Source organism: Clinocottus analis, unplaced genomic scaffold (assembly GCF_023055335.1).
Source record: "Clinocottus analis isolate CAN_PGR_092001 unplaced genomic scaffold, fCliAna1.0.p SCAF_11, whole genome shotgun sequence".
NCBI classification, from domain to species: Eukaryota; Metazoa; Chordata; class Actinopteri; order Perciformes; family Cottidae; genus Clinocottus; species Clinocottus analis.
In genome coordinates, this window is record NW_027175832.1 from 19,202,705 (window position 1) to 19,222,019 (window position 19,315).

Genomic DNA, 19,315 nt, shown 5'->3' on the forward strand with positions numbered 1-19,315 from the left:
TTTCTATTAAAAAATGGTAAAATGGACCTCAAGAAAATCACATAAATAAATGAAAGGTTGTTGTGTTACCTGACTATTACTGAGGGGTATTAGAACACATCTCTCAAAGACTTTTGCTTCATTTATTTGTTCATTTTAAAATTATTAACTATATTAACATCAATGGTGTTACGGGTCAATTTCGACCCATGTATATTTTACTTAAAGGATAAAAAGTGTTTATTCAGCAATAAAACTTCAATACAAACACAAAATGAAAAGCAGAACAAGTCATAACACAACATATAGATTTACAAGGGCAAAAAAAAAATAATTAAGAAAATGACTAATTAAGCCTGACAAGCAAAGATTAATGTTGTGTATTCCCCAAACACGTCAATACCTGCAGTCTAACAAATTCCTAATGAAAGTAAATCATCCCGCTACAATACTATAATAACCAAGATATGGACAGCTGTTACCTAATAGGCTTAGCTAGACGCTGAGCCCTTTGATACACAGTTAGGATGGTGTGGAGGGTTTCCTATAAATATGTAACTCTGAGCCTGCTTTCTCTTTCCAAAGTATCAGGATGTGTAAAGAATTGTAAAAGAAAAAGGTACAAAACCAGCTCATGTTACTGCATAACCCCCTTTGTTTATTCTCCCAGTCAAGTCAAAGATGAACAGTAGACATTGTGGCCCGTGGGGACTTTTTGCTCAAGGACAACCAGACTCTGCTGCGAGCTCACACAGAAGCACCACACCCTGTCGCTGCAGCAGAGGGCCAGTAGAACTGGTATTTGGATTAGCACTCCCAACATGAAAAAGGATATCCCTCGCTGTTTCAGGGAGCGGCCAGAAAATGTGTTTGCCGTGGCTTTTGCTCCATTATGGCATCTGTTGAGTGAGGTCAGACATGATGCATTTTTATTTAAGAGGTCTCACAGCTGCAGCTCCCTCTCCTAATGACAGCTGAGTCACAGGATACAGTAATGTCCTCTTTTGGGTTCAACAATAGCGCCAGTGTTCACAATACTTCCCTTACATTTTCCTTAAAGCAGCGCTCAGGAAATATGTCTACCACCCTCTGTGACATCATCGTCTGTGTCAGTGTTTCAACTTATTATCGGGGAAACGTTAAAATCTAAGCGCAGTTGTACAGGTTGAAAAGAAAAGTTTTTTTTTTTCAAGTTCACAATGCTTCCTTTTTCATTGTACTATACAGGGATGTGAAACAAAATGCTGTTTGCAGTCCTATTTTTTTCCTGTAAAACGTAAAAAAGCTAAATTATATTATCGTGGGAACTCAGTCCGGGGTAAATGTTGTTTTTTATTATTATTTAAGCTCTTCACAGGCACCTTTTCATTTTATGTTTTACCAATAATACTCTGTAGATTGGTACCATTATCTTCTTGGCCGTTTTAATCACCCCCTGTGGAGTTCCTCCTGTTCTGGGTTGTGCAAATCCTTTGCCAGTTTGTATTTTTCTCCAATCAGGATGCTTTCTATTGCTCCTCTGTAAAAGTTAACAAGAACTTGGCATGGACATTTTAAAGTCTTACATTTTTTTTCCACATACACAGCAGTTCCTGAGCTTTTTTTTCCCACCACGAGGGAGACTTGTAACACAGTTGTGTGTATTTTACCTCATTTTTTTCTAAAATCAACAATCGGCTCAATTTGTTTTTCTGACGTTGAGCAGGAGGTTGATCGCTGAGCACCACTGTCCCGGTTCTTTTGTTATTGATCTATTTAAAAAATAATAATAATAAAAAATAAAAAATATATATACATATATATATATAAAGTTATGTCATCTTGTCATATATAGTATAAATAAAATATTATTTGTTTATTTATTATGTATTTTACAACAGCCAGACAGCGCGAGGAGGGGAGCGCCGGGGTGACGTCATCGTGATCCACATCCACAGCAGCAGGAGGGGCGAGGTGGCCGCTGATCCACCGGTATCATGGCTTCCTAAGACTGGAGAGGCGAAAAAACAAGGATTTGTGTCGCATGCCCGACAGATTACCGTCCTTCCCAGCACCTTACATCGGGACCGAGGGGCTCGGCCTCCCCCCTCTCCTCCTTTTGTATCTTCCCTCCTAGGATCCAGGATACACACTTATTTTTTTTTTCCATCGGTGAATTTCCACTCGTGAACCGCGGAAGATGGCCGACCCGGCGGAGTGCACCATCAAAGTGATGTGCCGCTTCAGGCCCCTGAACAGCTCCGAGGTGGCCAGAGGCGACAAATACATCCCCAAGTTCCAGGGGGAAGAGGACGTTATAATCGCGGTGAGTCGTTTCGTGCTGAAGGTCTTTAAACTGGCCCCACATGACAGAGCCTGTTGGGACATCCAGCGGGCCGCCATCTTTGATTGTCTTGTAGCTCGTTAGCTAACCTGACCTGTTCCCCCGCCGGCCCTCTCATCCGCTGAAAGACAACACCAAAACAAGTCCTTCGCACGAAAACTTCCCACTTATTCTGTCTCCACATCACGAACACCCGGCAGCAGCCTTTAAATGAACATTTCCACGTGCCAGTCGACTTGTTTTTTGACGTAAAAATGACACTTTTCTTTCACTCCCCGTTTCCCTGTCCCGGCTAGCGAGCTGTCATTCAACAAAGCCACCGACACATTGGTTGAACATGTCGTCTTCATACCGCTGTGTGCACACTACTACCAAGACTCTAATTGACAAGCAGACGTGCTTCTGTACCGATCGAGCTATTGATTATGTTGCGGTTTGCGTAACGTTAAGCCAGCTTTGATTTAAGCTAGCTGGCTAACAAACGAGCAGGCGAGGAGGCCAGCTGGTAGGTGACAGATTAGCCGGCCTTGGCTAGCTGGGTGGTTTTTAATACTGTTGCTTAATTAAAGCTAACATTAGCTAGCAGACCAGCTGGTGTCACCTTTTATTGAATATGACATGATATAGAATCAGCCTCCCAGGCACTGATAATGTCATAGTTATGTCATTGGCACTTGACATGTCAAATTATATTCAGCCCAGTGGTATTCTCTTTTTTTTTTTTTACTGCTGGCCTTCAGTGACTTGACACTTTACAGTTAATACGGCACAACAAGTGCCACTTTGAGTAAAATCTTTAATCTGTTTTCTTTACGTTTTAGAGGCTGGGATCAAGCCACAGTTTGTTGTCTTTGGTTTGATTAGTGGGGCAGATCAAGCACTTGATAGGGCTATCGTCCTGGCCACAGTTTCCATTGTGACAAACGGAGGAAGGAAATGCCCTTTTCCAATGCAGAGCCATGTTAATTCCATTTTTACTAAATCAACAAAGATTTGTCCCAAGGTCAAGTTGCAAATGACGTGCATTGTGCCTACGTCTTGAAATAACACGTTTTACTTCACACAACCTGTGTTCATGCCATGGCGTGCCTCTACGCTACAGCATGCAAAAGGTCTTATGTCTTTGCCTTATGACTGTACTAATTCGGGAGCATAACAACAGCATAAATGCCTGGGCTAACGTCCCAAGTTTGTACATGCTGAACAAGGAAAAGCCAATGCTGTAAAGCTTGACAAAATAGTTGTAGTTAAACATTAGTTCTCTCCTTTCGTACATTCTTTTCTTTGTGGACTTTGTCTTGTTAAAAGAGTTTACAAGGAAATAGAAACTGATCTTAAATTTCATTCACAGTAAGTAGCAAGTGGATATGAATCGCCTCCTCTTTGTAATTTAACTACTAATTTAGTTGTCGGGGTTAGAGTATGTCAAGGCTATTCATTTTCTTTTTGTACAAGACACGGAAGACTGTTTGTGCGGTGGTGACTTCTTGAACAGTTTTGCTGGCACTATTTTGAGGTCTTTAACTAATAGCGGGTGTACTGCCAGTGCCCCTCAGGCATGGTGTGACCCAGCCCAGTTCAGAGTGCCAGCCATAGTGGCAAAATACCAGTGCATGTTGTGAAGGATGCACGTGTTGCAGGGTAGAGCTTTTTGTAGGCTCTGCTAGTGCATCTACTCTTGAGAAGTACAACACAAACAGTGCCCGTAAGCAGCATCAAAGGCCTCCTGGGTAATCCCTCTGTGTTTTCTCTCCTGGTAACCAGCTGTTCCACCAATCAGAGAAGTCAGTTGGCCAGGCAGCGGGCAATCTCTCTCCGGGTGGGGAGGGCAATTATTGTGGCGATGTACTTTGTTTTGCAGGCGCTCTCATCCGGCGTGACTGACTCACTTAACTCGTATTTGTATCCGTTTCTGAAACAATCAAGGGCGTGGACCCTGTTTTAGGGCCGAAGCCTCGCCAGCAGGTCCTCAAGTCAGCGTTGAAGCTGACCTCACTGCGTCTTCTAAAGACGTCTAACAAAGCAGCCTCAACGTTGCTGGCTTAGGTGATGCTGCTTTGGTGCGCGAGAGATATTCTCCTCAACAGACTGTTTGTTCCCCTCAAGCAGTACGCTGTTACTCAGCTGTAGCCTTCGCTTAAAAGTCCTGCCAGCCTGTCGCTGGAATGGGAGGAGTGACGAAGTTTCCAAATGAGGTGGTATGGGCGTCGTGAGCAGTTTTGGTTTGCCAGCGCAGTGCGAGTGTGCAGCAGGTGAATTATTCATGCAGCCTTTACATCCGTGTCAGTTTTGCACATAAGAGATAAGGTCATGGCCCCGTGTTTTGCTGTCACATCTCTTATTTGCGTACAGTAGTCTGGCACGTCTCCCCCTGCAGAACACAACGTAGACACTTTTAGTGGAACGGTGGATTTGTGTGAAACATAAAAGGATTAGAGCGATGAGTAGAAGTGCTCTTAATGCATTTTAACAAGTACATAACAGATTTGCGTTGCAACATCAATTGACACCTGTTCTTTTCCTGCCAGCCTTGTACCAGGAAACAAGGTTGTTAAAAAGACTACATTGATAAAACGTAGGACAACTGGCTTATTTTTTCTAATCCAATTTGGATTTCATGCATCATACAATAAGAACCATGTGGCTGCTGCGAGAACAACCTTGGACTGTGTGTCCCGGTCTCTCCTGAATGGCTTAGCCTGCGCAAGTATCATAACAAAGCCATCGCGCAGCAGAGACGTGACAGGGCACTTATTCATACTTTTTAACAATGCTTTTCATTGTAATTACATTCTCAGCAAGTAATCCCGTCTGACAGAAGTGTAGGTAACGAGGCCAGTCGCAGTATCAACAATGAGGACTTTCAACTGGGGCTGTGCCATTGTTTGCTGACAGCGTCTGGCAGTCACGATAGTGGCTCAGGGCTCTTGTTCTGGACGGGGTTAATTGCCAGGATGTGGCTCGCTGGCCTGAATTATCAATGTCTTAAGATGCGGCTGCTCTGTGTTGCACCGGGCTGTCCTCTGCCAATTGAGGACATCTCAGCGGAAATGTTCTCGTCATGGTAAAGTTGCCCGTGTAGCTTTTTAATGCCGGCTGGTGACACAGTTGTGATCTCTCTTTGAGTTATGAATGGGTTGACATGTCCGAAACAAGTCAGCGGCGCCTAGAAGGTGACGCCGGCTTCTTGTCGGCGTTGTCGGCCACTTACGGGTGTTAAGAGCTGAATCGATATCTTGTCACCTGGGCTATCGCATGCGACGGGGCCGTCTTAAACTCTTATTGCACCACAGCTACAATCCCATCCGTCAGGGTGGAGCCCAGATGAGTCAACCGGGACTTCAACCCTCTGAAGACGGCGTGGCATATCAGTTGAACCTCAGATTTTTGCTTGCAGCGCCAGTTTTTATTACCCTGCGGCTGCCCCCTTTTTAAAAATCCAGCTATTGATTGCGATCCCACTGGAGTTGTGCTTTGAAGTTTTGACTCACCCACAGAGAAAAAGCACAAATGGCTACAACTCGCGCTCGTTTGATTAAAGTAGGCTGACTCTTTAGCCGGTGGTGAGAACTCAGCCTCCAGTTTAGTTCTTCGTGGATGCCGCGCCGAGATAGTTAGGAGAATTTGTTTTGAGGACGGCGAACTTTCAGAGGCTAAAATGCGGTCGGCAGAGAATCAAAGGGTCAGTTTGGGAGCGTCCTGGTGGCAAGACTGATCATGTGACACAATGCCCACTGTTTGTGTCTCGCACCATCGTTCTCTCTGTCACTATCACTCTATCAACGTGCCCATCAGTTAAACTGACATGTTTTTAAAATCTACACGAAATGCATATCGCCTTTTCCTTTTTTTCAAGTTAGATTTTCTGTCAATCTTTATTTTTGGCCCCTCTGTTATGACAGCAAACAAAGTACCTCTGTCAACATGCAGAATGCATAAAGTCCTGTTTCCTGTTTGATTTTTTTCCCCCTGGAAACACCGACCGGACGTTTGCTGTCGAACGAACAAATGCGCGCACAGAATCTGTTTACAAAACATGTCACCGATTATTGATTTGAATGACACGATAATGCCTTTTTCTTTTAATACCATAGACTCACTTCTCCTTCTTCTCTTCATTCTAGTCCAAACCGTACATGTTCGACAAAGTCTTTCAGTCGAATACAACACAGGAACAGGTGTACAACGCCTGCGCCCAGAAGATTGTAAAAGGTGAGCTCTCACTTTGGATTTTAACAATACTCAAAAAACACTTTATTATTTTTTTTTAGAGACGCGCACACAATTAATGAAAGTGTCACCAGTGCAGCCTTTTTTCTTTTCAAACAAAAACCTTGTGTCTCGTAGATGTTCTGGAGGGATACAATGGGACAATTTTTGCATACGGGCAGACGTCATCTGGCAAAACGCACACCATGGAGGTAAGGACGACTTCTCAGAGTTTGTGTTGTTTTCTAATAAAACATGACATTTTTTTCGTTAAATCTTTCACATCGTTGTGTTGAATTTGTCTGCAGGGGAATCTCCATGACACGGATGGAATGGGCATCATCCCCAGGATTGTGCAAGATATCTTCAACTATATCTATTCCATGGATGAAAACCTGGAGTTTCATATCAAAGTGAGTAGTTGGAATTGAGCAAGATGTTGAGCTCGTGCTGGTTGAAGTGACTCTGCGCTCCAAATAGAGTGATGTTTTTATGATTCAGATACTGTCTTTAAAATATTTAGTCTGTTCTATCTACACTTTGTTTTTGCAGTTTGCTATTACGAAGCATTTTTCTAGAGACGATAAAGGTGACGTGTAACACGTCGTGCATTTCCTGGATGACTCGCTATCGCTTCTGCGTTTTGTTGAACTCTACTTGTGCGATACAATAATGCTGATCCATGCTTGTGTGGGGAGGAAGGAAATTGTAACGTGGCGAGACGTCAACTTGATTTAATAAAGATTATTTTTGCTCGGTTCAAAGAATAGAAGCCGTTTTTTTTTTCCTTCTCCACATTCTTTGTTTTTTATTGGTAGTAGGCATCAATCAGACATTTTCTTGATGCTCATATTAGTTATACACATATTGAAGGGGTGAAAAACAGAATAAACAACAAAAAGAAACGGAATGAAAATAAGAACAAAGAGAAAAACAATGTATTGGAAGCCATTTTGAAACACATCTTTCTCTGCCTCTTTTGTGTAATGTGTTTGTAAATCCTCTTATGCTCCTACGCTGCTGTTTTTCATCATCGAGACGGCGTCCTGTGTGTATTTTTTGTCTCGCTGGTCTGATCCCGCAGGTGGATTCACCAAATGATGACGGTTCTGTCTCTGTTCCCAGGTTTCGTATTTTGAAATTTACTTAGACAAGATCCGGGATCTTCTGGATGGTGAGTGTTGACAGTGCGGCGAACACCGCACATTGTTCTCTGTGTTTGAAATGAGCTGCAGAAACATATTTTCAAGCTTCTCATGTTACCCAGTCCTTATGATGATGATCTCAGAAACACAAGGACTTGGTGGTTGTTACATTTCATTGCAATTAAACCATAAATACATTTGTTAAATGGAACTGAAAACATTTCTCGTTCCGTTATCTGCTGTGTAGAAGTTTTTCTAGTCTATACACTTAAAGTCAGCAAAATTGGGAAACATTTTAGAAGCAATGACATAATATCTGACGCATACACGCAGCTATAAACCAAATATATACTTTACATGTCTATTTAAATGTGAAAATGTCCTCTCGTCTCCAGTGTCGAAGACCAATTTGTCGGTGCACGAAGACAAAAACAGAGTGCCGTATGTCAAGGTGAGACTTTGACCTCCTCTCGCATGTCAGCATTTGAGTAAAGCTTCTTGTGTGAAGGCCGGCAATCGAGCCCCGTGCTCTGCTTCTCTTCACAGGGCTGCACCGAGAGGTTCGTCTGCAGCCCGGACGAGGTCATGGACACGATTGACGAAGGCAAATCGAACAGACACGTAGCGGTTACAAGTAAGACGCCGCCTCGTCGCCATCGACTGGAGTTTTTTGCTTCGAGGCCGTTGCGTTTCAACCATCTCGCTTCTCCCTTTTTTTTTTTTTTAGACATGAACGAGCACAGCTCCAGGAGTCACAGTATCTTCCTGATAAACGTCAAACAGGAGAACACTCAGACGGAGCACAAGCTCAGCGGCAAACTCTACCTGGTGGATCTGGCCGGCAGTGAAAAGGTACGGAGAACCGTCGTGTCGGGAGACGTCGGTGGATATCTTACATCGTCAATCGATGACGAAGTATTGTGCGCAACGGGTTGAGGTTTCTTTTTTTGTGTCGATGTGGTTTCCAGGTCAGTAAAACGGGAGCAGAGGGAGCTTTGCTGGATGAAGCCAAGAACATCAACAAGTCTCTGTCGTCTTTGGGGAACGTCATCTCTGCTCTGGCGGAGGGAACGGTCAGTGACTCCACGTCAACGCTCTCTGGCGATTGTGCTTTAACCCGTTAAACTGAGGAACAAATGTTGTCTCCAGACCTCTTTTTCCCTGTGTTTGAGTCGTCGTAGCAACCCCAAATTAATTCCAATACTTGTGTTTATTGTATGTATTTGTTCAGCAAAGTCTTGGGAAAAAAATGGATATCTGCAAAAAAATCACTTTTAAAAGATATTTTGATAATAACTTTGAACATCGAGCATGATATGAGCCAGGTTCCCCAGAAATGCCTCCTGGAGCGGTCAATAAGACACCTTTTTATGGAAAGATTAGGACCTAAAGAATCAGAATCTGCAACAAAAATCACAATAAAACAAAGACTTGGCCTGTTAGGAAGGAGTTTCCGTCAAAAAACTGTGTCGTTCGGTTCAAAAAATGGAAAAATTACGTATTTTATGCCAAACGATTGTCTGAATGAGGCATGCTGGGACTTAAAATTGGTTCTGCGGGGGTTCGTCTTTTAATCTGCAGTTTATTCAATGTTTCCAGAGAACCTGTGCCAGAGTATTATTTAAGCTATGCTACAAAAGCCAGCAGCATTACTGTGGGTGTAAATGGGGTTGTGTGGGATAATAAATGAGTCTGAAGAACACAAGGACATTTACAAAAACAGAGCTTTCTGTTTTTAAGGAAACGATGCATTGTTGGACACAGCCCCTCATTGAGGTTTATGTTTTACTTCAAATCATAATAAGATCAAATTTGCTTAGTTCCTTTCTCGCTGTTTTAGCGCAGCAAATATTCGATTTGTTAACAACCTCAGATGATGATTTTCTTTACCCCCCAAATGTTTTATGGTACGATGAAATTACAGCCATTACTGTAAAAGTAACCGCCAGATGGGAAGTGTAGCGTTCACCAGCTGCACAGCCTCGAGGAACACCGACGTCTTTATGAGTCATCTGCCTGTGAAAGTGCTCTTTTCCATCATCTACAGGCTCCCCTTTGTGTCGCAGAAATAACTTAAGCAGATAAGAACTTCTCCTCCGAGCAATGTTTGTTTTCCGCTGCTTCACGGTGATTTCACACTTTAATCAACAATCGGTGTGTTCTTGAGCCTCCCTTCACTCTGTAAACAACCTGAGGGAGGTCAGCCTCAGATGTGTTAACGTCGGTCTGAAACAAATGAGCTTTTGTGCAGAGATGTCTCGCTCCTGCCGCAGAGTCATTGCAGGTTGCTTCAGCTTAGCTGTTTGCATCGCTCTCCCCGGATGGACAGCACATTACATGAATGTGATAGAAACTATTCATATAATGAGTAGTATATGCACGGTACACCATCCAAATAGCCACAGTCTATGTTGGAGGAAGAGGTAGAGAGGAGCAGCATCAATACTAATGATGCATCAGGTTACAGCGATGAGAACAGTAATTGCAGCCATCGCATCCTGTTGCCTCTGTGTGTCATTTACATAACATCCATAATGTGCACCGCATGCACAACAAAACAGAATTAGTGCGGATGTGTGAGCCATCAGTATCAGTGGCTGCTTTTCTCTACAAATGTTTTTAAAACATGCTCAATGTTGAGCTCAATCTGTATTTAGTTTTGAGACGCCAAGAACCGGCGATCTTAGCCATTGCACAAGCGTATTAAGTAACCTGTTAACGGCAAAACAAGAAAAAGCCGACTGTAAATCCACTTTTTTAAAGCTAAAAGAAAAATCTCTCTAGGTGTTTTGCATCCCAGTCGACCTCTCTGACCCGCGATGGCTTTGCATCGATTACATGTTTGTTTGTTTTTGTCCTCCCAGGCCTACATCCCTTACAGAGACAGCAAGATGACCCGTATCCTGCAGGACTCGCTGGGCGGTAACTGTCGAACCACCATCATCATCTGCTGCTCGCCTTCCTCCTACAACGAGTGCGAAACCAAATCCACCCTCATGTTCGGACAAAGGTTGGTCGGTCAGCCACACCGCTGTGTGGTGTTTTAAATCAAGGGCAGCCACACATTATTCATCACCAATGGTTCACACCTGGTTGCTGGTACATTCATGTCCCTTTTTGTTAAGTTACTGGTGCACAAAATGTTCTCATTGGGGTCCTTTTGGTTGAATTATCATTCTTTTTTCCCAGAGCAAAGACCATCAAGAACACCGTCACGGTGAACGTCGAGCTGACGGCGGAGCAGTGGAAGCAGAAATATGAGCGGGAGAAGAAGAAGAACGAGACCCTGAGGAACACCGTCACCTGGTTGGAGAACGAGCTCAACCGCTGGAGGAACGGTGAGGAGTCTCATCTCCGGCCACGAACGGCATCCTCAGACACAACGCTGTCTTTTTAGATTCGATGAGGACACTTCTTTGTCTCGGGGTCCTCCTGTTTTGTGGTCACTGCGTGTAAAGTAAAGTGCTTGTTTTGGTCTAGAGAGCACTGAGGATAGTTCCCTTTCATACTTAATTAGTAGTACAAATCCAGCTCTGCATATACTTACCGTGTGCGCGTGCTCTCACCTCAGGGGAAAATGTGCCGTTGGAGGAGCAGTTTGACAAGGAGAAGGCCAAAGCCGAGGTGCAGGCCCTGGACAACATAATCAATGAAAAGCAGGCCTCCACGCCCAACGTGCCGGTGGGGGTTCGGCTCACCGACGTGGAGAAGGACAAGTGTGAGGCTGAGCTGGCCAAACTTTACAAACAGCTGGACGATAAGGTGAGCAAGAGGACGGGACGATTGAGACAGAGGTGTGAGGAAATCTACCTATTTACCTACCTACCTATCTTCTTACCTATCTTCCTACCTAACTATTTACCTACCTATCTATCTCCCTACCTACCTAAATGTGGGTTTGTATACATGGAATTTCCTCATCAAATAGGAAAATGTCCCTTTTTAAAACGGCTTTAGGTTCTGGTGGTAAAAAGATATGCAGTAAAAATAAATTAAGGATAACAGGAGAGATTAACAGGATTGAGTCCTTGAAGGTTATATCCATTGATATAATAATAGTTGTTTGTCATTTTTATTATTTTGTTAATCAGTTGTCTGTCGTCTTCGAGCCACACATCCTCCTGTGAAACTTATGTTGCTTGGTTTGAACTCGAATGTCTCTTTTTTTCTTCTTCTTCTTTCCTTTCTCTGCACTTCACAGGACGAGGAAATCAACCAGCAGAGCCAGCTGGCGGAGAAGCTGAAGCAGCAGATGCTGGACCAGGATGAGGTGAGAGCTGGAGGAGCGACAGGTGCAGAGCGAACTCTCAGGGCTTTAGTCAAACATCGTGCAGAGCGAGTGCATTCATGTCCGGCGCCACTTTTTTAAAAGCCAGGTGCACCTGCTCCTGGTGTGTTGCTGTTCTAATGGCGGATTCGTCCATTTGGAGAAGCAAAAACTTTTTAAAAGGCTAAACGTCAAGAAAACGCTGAATATTCCGTTATTTAGAAACAAGTTGTCGGCCATGTTTGGATCACACTTTATCTGCAACTTCAGTTTAAACAGATTTGATGGGCTAAAGAAAATAAACCTGCGCAGCATTTAAAACTTTTATTCAGGATTTGAATGTCCAAACCACGAATGAAGCGTTTAACTACTCGCTCCGGTTTATTTTGATGAGTTTTGTATTGTGTTCACTGATAAGGACGGCGCTCTGTTTACGCTTTGTCGCTGTTCCTCGTGGAGCTGAACCAATGTCTCTGTGGCTCGTATTGAGGAGGAAGTGAAGGGCTTTTGTTCCCGGCTGCTGGAGCTTCAGCCTCCAGCGGTTGTATTTAATCGGTCGGTGGCATTTGGGGCACAATGCTGCTCCGAATGAGTTATTATTATTATTATTATTATTATTTTATGAGGAGTGCTGAGAGTGAACTGCAGGTTGAGCAACACAGCACCTTTCTTAATGTTACAGTATTGTCATCTGCTCACACTGTATTTACCTGTGAGTGTGTGTAACAAGCAAGAGTGTACACGCATTGTCAACCCGCCGATGTCAGCGCATCTTACTATTTAAATATTTTGTAAATAGCAGGAAATAGTGGCGTTTACTATAGAACAGGTCGTCGTTGGCCAACGGCGTGATCGTGTTTTCTGCCGCCTCAAGGTAGCAGCTCACCTCACCTCACTTCACCTCCACCTACATCTGCTCGTTGCACAGCGCGGGACTCCTTCGGGTCGCTCTTCCGGCTTTTGGAAGAGTCGTTGCGAAGCAAAGCTGAGGCAGGAGAGAATCTGCGCCAGCAACCCGAGAAGCCACGCCCCTTAGTTATGTCTCAATTAAAGCGTCTTTTGAGTAGTCAGAAAACCACTAAATAAAAGGTTCTATTATTTAAATTCCGAGGTGGGCGGAAACGCACAAAGGAGTTGTATTTACAATTTTATTTACGCTAGTTCTATAGTTTACTCGCTGGTTTTAAGTAGCAGACTCAGAGGAAAAAGTGTTTTTCGCACTAAATGCATCATAACATTACGACTACAAGACTGTGCTGAAGTTTCTCTGACGTTCATACGGTTGTTTTCAGAGCTACTGCATGCATCTGATATCTTAAAAGTCAGCGAGGAGGGAAGCTCATGGTGCTAATCCTGAGTTCCTCTTCTCTCCCCAGCTGTTAGCCTCGTCCCGCCGCGACCACGAGAACCTCCAGGCCGAGCTGAACCGCCTGCAGGCGGAGAACGAGGCCTCCAAGGACGAGGTGAAGGAGGTGCTGCAGGCGCTGGAGGAGCTCGCCGTCAACTACGACCAGAAGAGCCAGGAGGTGGAGGACAAGACCAAGGAGTTCGAGGCCATCAGCGAGGAGCTCAGCCAGAAATCGGTGAGCGGAGGCGCTTCCTCTCGACGAGCGCGGGAAAACGATGGCGGAGGCAGAAGGCTGCAGCCTCGCTGCTCTCTGTTCTCTCTCATGGTGGTTTTAATTTGACCAGAGAATAAATGTTCTCTCTCTCTCTTTTTCTCCCTCCCCCCCTCTCTCTCCAGTCCATCCTGTCGTCTCTGGACTCTGAGCTCCAGAAGCTGAAGGAGATGTCAAACCACCAGAAGAAGCGAGTGACCGAGATGATGTCATCGCTGCTCAAAGACCTCGCCGAGATCGGCATCGCCGTGGGCAGCAACGACATCAAGGTACTGGTTTCTATAGCAACAGTGTGGCGACGGCAGCTTCTAGGATTGTAGAAGAAGAAGAAGAAGGAGAAGATGTCGAGTGACACGATGGACTAAAACCATTAAACAGCAGACGTGTCCAGCACAACGCCAGTCCAGATACTCTGATGATCATCTGATGATGATTCTTCTTCTCCTTCTCCTTCTCCTCCTCCTCCTCCTCCAGCAACACGAGGGCAGCGGCATGATCGACGAGGAGTTCACGGTGGCTCGTCTCTACATCAGCAAGATGAAGTCGGAGGTGAAGACGATGGCGAAGCGCTGCAAGCAGCTGGAGGGAACCCAGTCGGAGAGCAACAAGAAGATGGACGAGAACGAGAAGGAGCTGGCCGCCTGCCAGCTGCGCATCTCCCAGGTAGACGCACAAACTAACCACACACCAGACAGGTGTGTGTGTGAAGCCTAAATCCTCATGCATTAACATCTGTTTTGTTCCCTCTCGCCTCCAGCACGAGGCCAAAATCAAGTCGCTGACGGAGTACCTGCAGAACGTGGAGCAGAAGAAGAGGCAGCTGGAGGAGAACGTGGACTCTCTGAATGAGGAATTGGTGAAGCTCAGCGCTCAGGGTACGTCACCGTCCAGGAGGCGGAGCTCCAGCTCGCTTCAAGTGCACTCAAACGCCACCGGAGGCCATTAAAGTCTCATTTTGTTGCACTCGGCACTTTTTGCTTTATTTTCTTAATCGATGATTTGACTCTAAAAGAAACCAGGATTTCATTTCAAAGTCATCTTTAATGTAAATTCTTGTGCAAACTCACAGAAGAGTTTAAAATTTGTTTCTCTCCTGTCCAACGGATAGTAAAAAAGTCCAAATATGTAAAGAAAATTTTTAAAAAAGAACATATATAGATATTTTAGAAAACTATCAGTCTGTATTTTAGCAGAAGTCAGACCAAATTTCCATGACTTTAGACCAAATTTCAAGGACTTTTAACCAAATATGTTTCTTTCCTGTGCAACAGATAGTAATGAAGAATAAATATGTAAAAAAAAAAAAAAGAACATTTAGACAACATATATAGATATTTTTCAAACCTATCGGTCTGTTTTTTTAGCAGCAGTCGGACATAGAAGCCAAAACCAATAAGCAAAACATCGATGGATGTAAAATAATGATTTTAAAGAGTGAACAAAACCTCATTTAGCGGATATCAACGTCACTAACTTGTGATGAACCCTGTGCTCATGTTTTACAGAGAAAGTTCACGCCATGGAGAAACAGAACGAGATCCAGTCTGCCAATGAAGTCAAGGTGCGATCCTGAGCCCCGGAAAACAATAAAAACAGTTTTTCAGCTTCCTTTAGAGAAGAAAATTGTGAATTTCTTCTTGTGTGTGCGAATTCCATTTTGTTAGATGAACAACTGTGTGTGTTTTCTGCTCAGGAAGCGGTGGATAAGCAGATCCACTCCCACCGCGACGCTCACCAGAAGCAGATCAGCAGCCTGAGGGACGAGCTGGACAGCAAGGAGAAGCTCATCACCGAGCTGCAGGAGTAAGACGACGCTCCGTCTCGTACATTACATTCAATATCCGTAAAACACAGCGGCTCAGAAATGTAGCGCCGGCTGTTTGCGCGAGATGTCGATCTGTAACGCGACGCTGCGTCGTCTCTTCCAGTCTGAACCAGAAGATCATGCTGGAGCAGGAGAGGCTCAGGGTGGAGCACGAGAAGCTCAAGTCCACCGACCAGGAGAAGAGCCGCAAGCTGCACGAGCTCACGTACGACACTCACTCACACACACACACACACACACACACACACACACACACTCACAGCTTTGCACTGGTTACTGTTTTCACTCTGTTGACTCGATACGTTTCAGTTTAACGCTGCACAATGAACGTGCATCCATTCATCTGTGCCGTGTGCATTTCTTTAGATGTTTACTGTTCTTGTTGTTGTTTGTTCAGCGTGATGCAGGACAGAAGGGAGCAGGCCAGACAGGACCTGAAGGGTCTGGAGGAGACAGTGGTGAGTTCATATCAAGGCAGCTGCAGGAGGGAGTCTGCCGTCTCTTCTGCCAGCTCTCAGACATTCACACTTTCTGTTTCCTTTGCTCTCAACGGTCGTATCTGCCGCATTGAGTTCTCTAAGTCTCTCAATCGTGCCCTCTTCTGCTTCCCTTCAAGGCCAAGGAGCTGCAGACGCTGCACAACTTGAGGAAGCTCTTCGTCCAGGACTTGGCTACCAGAGTGAAGAAGGTGATTTCTAGACGTTCATTCGGTTTGACAAAGAAAATCTCTTCCAGATGCAACGAGGGGGATTTTACAAAATGACACCGCAGCTCTGCCACGAAACATCAACACAGTTAGCTTGACCGATGATGTCATCAGTCCTGACGCCCGTGTTTTTTTTTTCAGAGCGCCGAGATGGACTCTGACGACACGGGCGGCAGCGCGGCGCAGAAACAGAAAATATCCTTTCTTGAGAACAATCTTGAGCAGCTCACCAAGGTTCACAAACAGGTGGGAGTTCTTCTTCTCTCTCTTCTTCTCTCTCCGCCTCGTCTTCTACCTTTCTGTCGTTATCTCAATGAAATGCACATCCCTCCTCCTCCCTGCAGCTGGTACGTGATAATGCAGACCTGCGCTGTGAGCTTCCGAAACTGGAAAAGCGTCTCCGTGCTACGGCTGAGCGGGTCAAGGCCCTGGAGTCTGCTCTGAAGGAGGCCAAGGAGAACGCGGCCCGCGACCGCAAGCGCTACCAGCAGGAGGTGGACCGCATCAAGGAGGCCGTCAGGGCCAAGAACATGGCCCGCAGGGGCCACTCGGCCCAGATCGGTAAGAAGGGTTCTTACAGTCAAGTCATGGAGTTTTAAAAGTGTAGTAAAAGTCCTATAAATGTGTTACATTCATGTGTTCGTGACGTTCATTCACGCCGAGTTTGAAATAATGAATCTGCTTTTAAAAGAAAGAGGCTCAAAATATCAGCAGCATACATACAGGCATCTATATAAATGTTTATTCTTTTAATCAAACTATTGTCTTGACATTTTATCACTTTACTGTTGACACACATATTTCACCTCATGGTTGCTCAAAATTTGGTTAAACGTTACGGCAATTTGGTTAAAAGTGATGACTATTTAGTTAAAAGTGACGGCTATGTGGTTAAAAGTGACGGCTATGTGGTTAAAAGTGGTAGAAATGTGGTTAAAAGTGATGGCTGTGTGGTTAAAAGTGATGGCTATGTGGTTAAAAGTGACGGCTATGTGGTTAAAAGTGACGGCTATGGTGACAACTTGGTGGTCTTGATGTTTGTATTCTGTTGAATAAACTCAAACCAAGATCAATTCTTCAAAACAGTGCTCATGTAAAAAGAGGCTGTGATGAAAATGGCTATGTGGTTAAAAGTGATGGCTATGTGGTTAAAAGTGGTAGAAATGTGGTTAAAAGTGATGACTATGTGGTTAAAAGTGATGGCTATGTGGTTAAAAGTGGTAGAAATGTGGTCAAATGTCCTGGACATTTGGGTTAAAGTTGTAAATCTATTGGTCAGAATGCGTATGAACCCTCAGATGAGAAGCAGAAGACGCATGTCGTCTTGTGGAACTTCATCAGATTACACAGATTAGTTTACATCCCCGACATCTCAAACAACCCTCTTCCTCCTCTTCCTCCTCCAGCCAAGCCGATCCGGCCCGGGCAGCAGCCGGTGGCGTCTCCCACTCACCCCAACGTCAACCGCATCGGAGGAGGCTTCTACCAGAACAGCCAGACGGTGTCCATCAGGGGAGGGAGCGGCGGCGCCGGCGCCGGCAGCAGCAAACCCGACAAGAAGTGAGAATAAGACGCCGTCCAGTTAGATTCTGTTCAGGAAAAACGTCATAAAATGTAACCAGGACGTCCCTGAAGGTCCATCAGGTCCTCTCTGTTGAAAGTTGCATGTTATATTGAGTGAAAGAACAGAAATAATAGTTATTAACTTTTATTTATTAAAACGTAAAGTTGAAGGACAGCTTTTTAGAATTAGAAATGAGACTGAAAACAATCCAAAAGTTACATAAATCAGTAAATACAGAAATGAAGTGGAGAAAAATCCAGGAATGAAATACTTCAAAGGAGTTCTACTTTTACCTCAGCGGGTACCGCTCCAATCAGTTGGGAATCCAGTTTTTAATGTTGATATCCAGATATTGTTTGTGACGGAAGCTTCCGCCCTTTTTTAAAAATGATTTTCTTTTCTTTGCATCACCTGAAATGAGTTTGCCGCGTCCAGATGTAGCCTGTCGGCTGCGTGACGGACGGTTGTTGATGTTTGATCTCTAACGGCGTCTTTTCTCTCCGGACATCTCGCAGCTGAACGGCGGCGAGATCGAAAGGACGACGCCACTGAAGAAGCCGACACCCCCCCGACCCCCACACCGCCCGACACGTCGCTCCATCGCAGCGAATCGGACTCCTCGTCGCTGCTTTTTTGGAGCCACGAAGGAGTTTCTGAATTATAAATATATAAATATTCCTCGGCCTGTACAGCTCCAGCCCCCCTACACACACACACACACACACACATACACACACACACACACACATACACACATGCACACACACCTCCACCCACTCCCTCACTCCCCCGATCCTCATCACGACTTATCTCTTTTTCTCGTACTGGATATGATGATGATAATTATATTAATGAATAAAAAAACACAACAAATTTTAACTTACAAAACGGACTCAGTCAGTCAGTCAGTCGTCGTTTGAGTAGTTCTGCACTGTGAGGGTAGAAAGATCTGAAAGAAGATTAAAAAATACAACCTGAAACTGAAAAAAGACCACGAGAACGAGCGCGACCGTTTTAGGATGAAACCTTCATCTCCTCATCGCTCTCACGGCTTTTCCTTCTGACGAGAGTTCACACGCTCCTTTTGAGGAGAGGAAATAACAGAAAGTGAACTACGGAGGGGAACTGTGTTTTTTTTATTTTTAATTGACGAGGTGGCGTCGAGCACTACTGATCTGTGCGCTCTCGTACAGATGGAACATTAGCACTGCTGAGAGGGAGAGGGAGAAGGAGAGAGAGAGGGAGAAGGAGAGAGAGAGGGAGGGAGGGAGAGAGAGAGGGAGAGGGAGAGGGAGAGACGTGCGACTTCGTACTGTAGATGTATTTAACAAAATACCCGCAGAGGCCACTCGTTTTTATCTTTAAGTTAAAAAGAGAACCTATACTCGTTATTGGGGACTTTATGAGAAGGATGTAAAGAATGTAAGGAAAGGAAAGAAGGAAGGAAGGGGACGATCCGGTTAACACACTTCCACTTTTCTATTTTTTTTGTTTTGTTTAGCATAGCCCATGCTACGTAGCTAAATGTGCTGTTAGTGCTTCTCTCCATGTTGACGGGCGCCGCTTCTATCTCTCTGCACATTGAGGCACGTAGTCTGCCGGCTTAAAGCACACACACACACACACACACACACACATAAATGCTTGTATTGTCCCCAGTCGGGTCGCCGTCGCTCGC

The 19,315-nt window shown here is 44.7% G+C and overlaps 1 protein-coding gene across 1 annotated transcript; it reads left to right on the forward strand.

The window, feature by feature from the left end:
- Positions 1 to 1,914: 1,914 nt before the first annotated feature.
- On the forward strand, positions 1,915 to 18,872 carry LOC137805378 (kinesin-1 heavy chain). Its single transcript, XM_068605273.1, has 26 exons — positions 1,915 to 2,284; positions 6,427 to 6,514; positions 6,650 to 6,723; positions 6,820 to 6,924; positions 7,637 to 7,685; positions 8,052 to 8,107; positions 8,203 to 8,290; positions 8,384 to 8,508; positions 8,625 to 8,729; positions 10,521 to 10,666; positions 10,846 to 10,994; positions 11,228 to 11,418; positions 11,858 to 11,926; positions 13,300 to 13,506; positions 13,668 to 13,811; positions 14,017 to 14,205; positions 14,300 to 14,417; positions 15,048 to 15,103; positions 15,236 to 15,345; positions 15,471 to 15,572; positions 15,765 to 15,825; positions 15,984 to 16,055; positions 16,215 to 16,319; positions 16,418 to 16,634; positions 17,480 to 17,633; positions 18,153 to 18,872. Exons 1-26 carry the CDS (start codon positions 2,159 to 2,161, stop codon positions 18,154 to 18,156), a joined length of 2,910 nt encoding a protein of 969 aa, XP_068461374.1. The 5' UTR covers positions 1,915 to 2,158; the 3' UTR covers positions 18,157 to 18,872.
- The last annotated feature ends 443 nt before the right edge of the window (positions 18,873 to 19,315 follow it).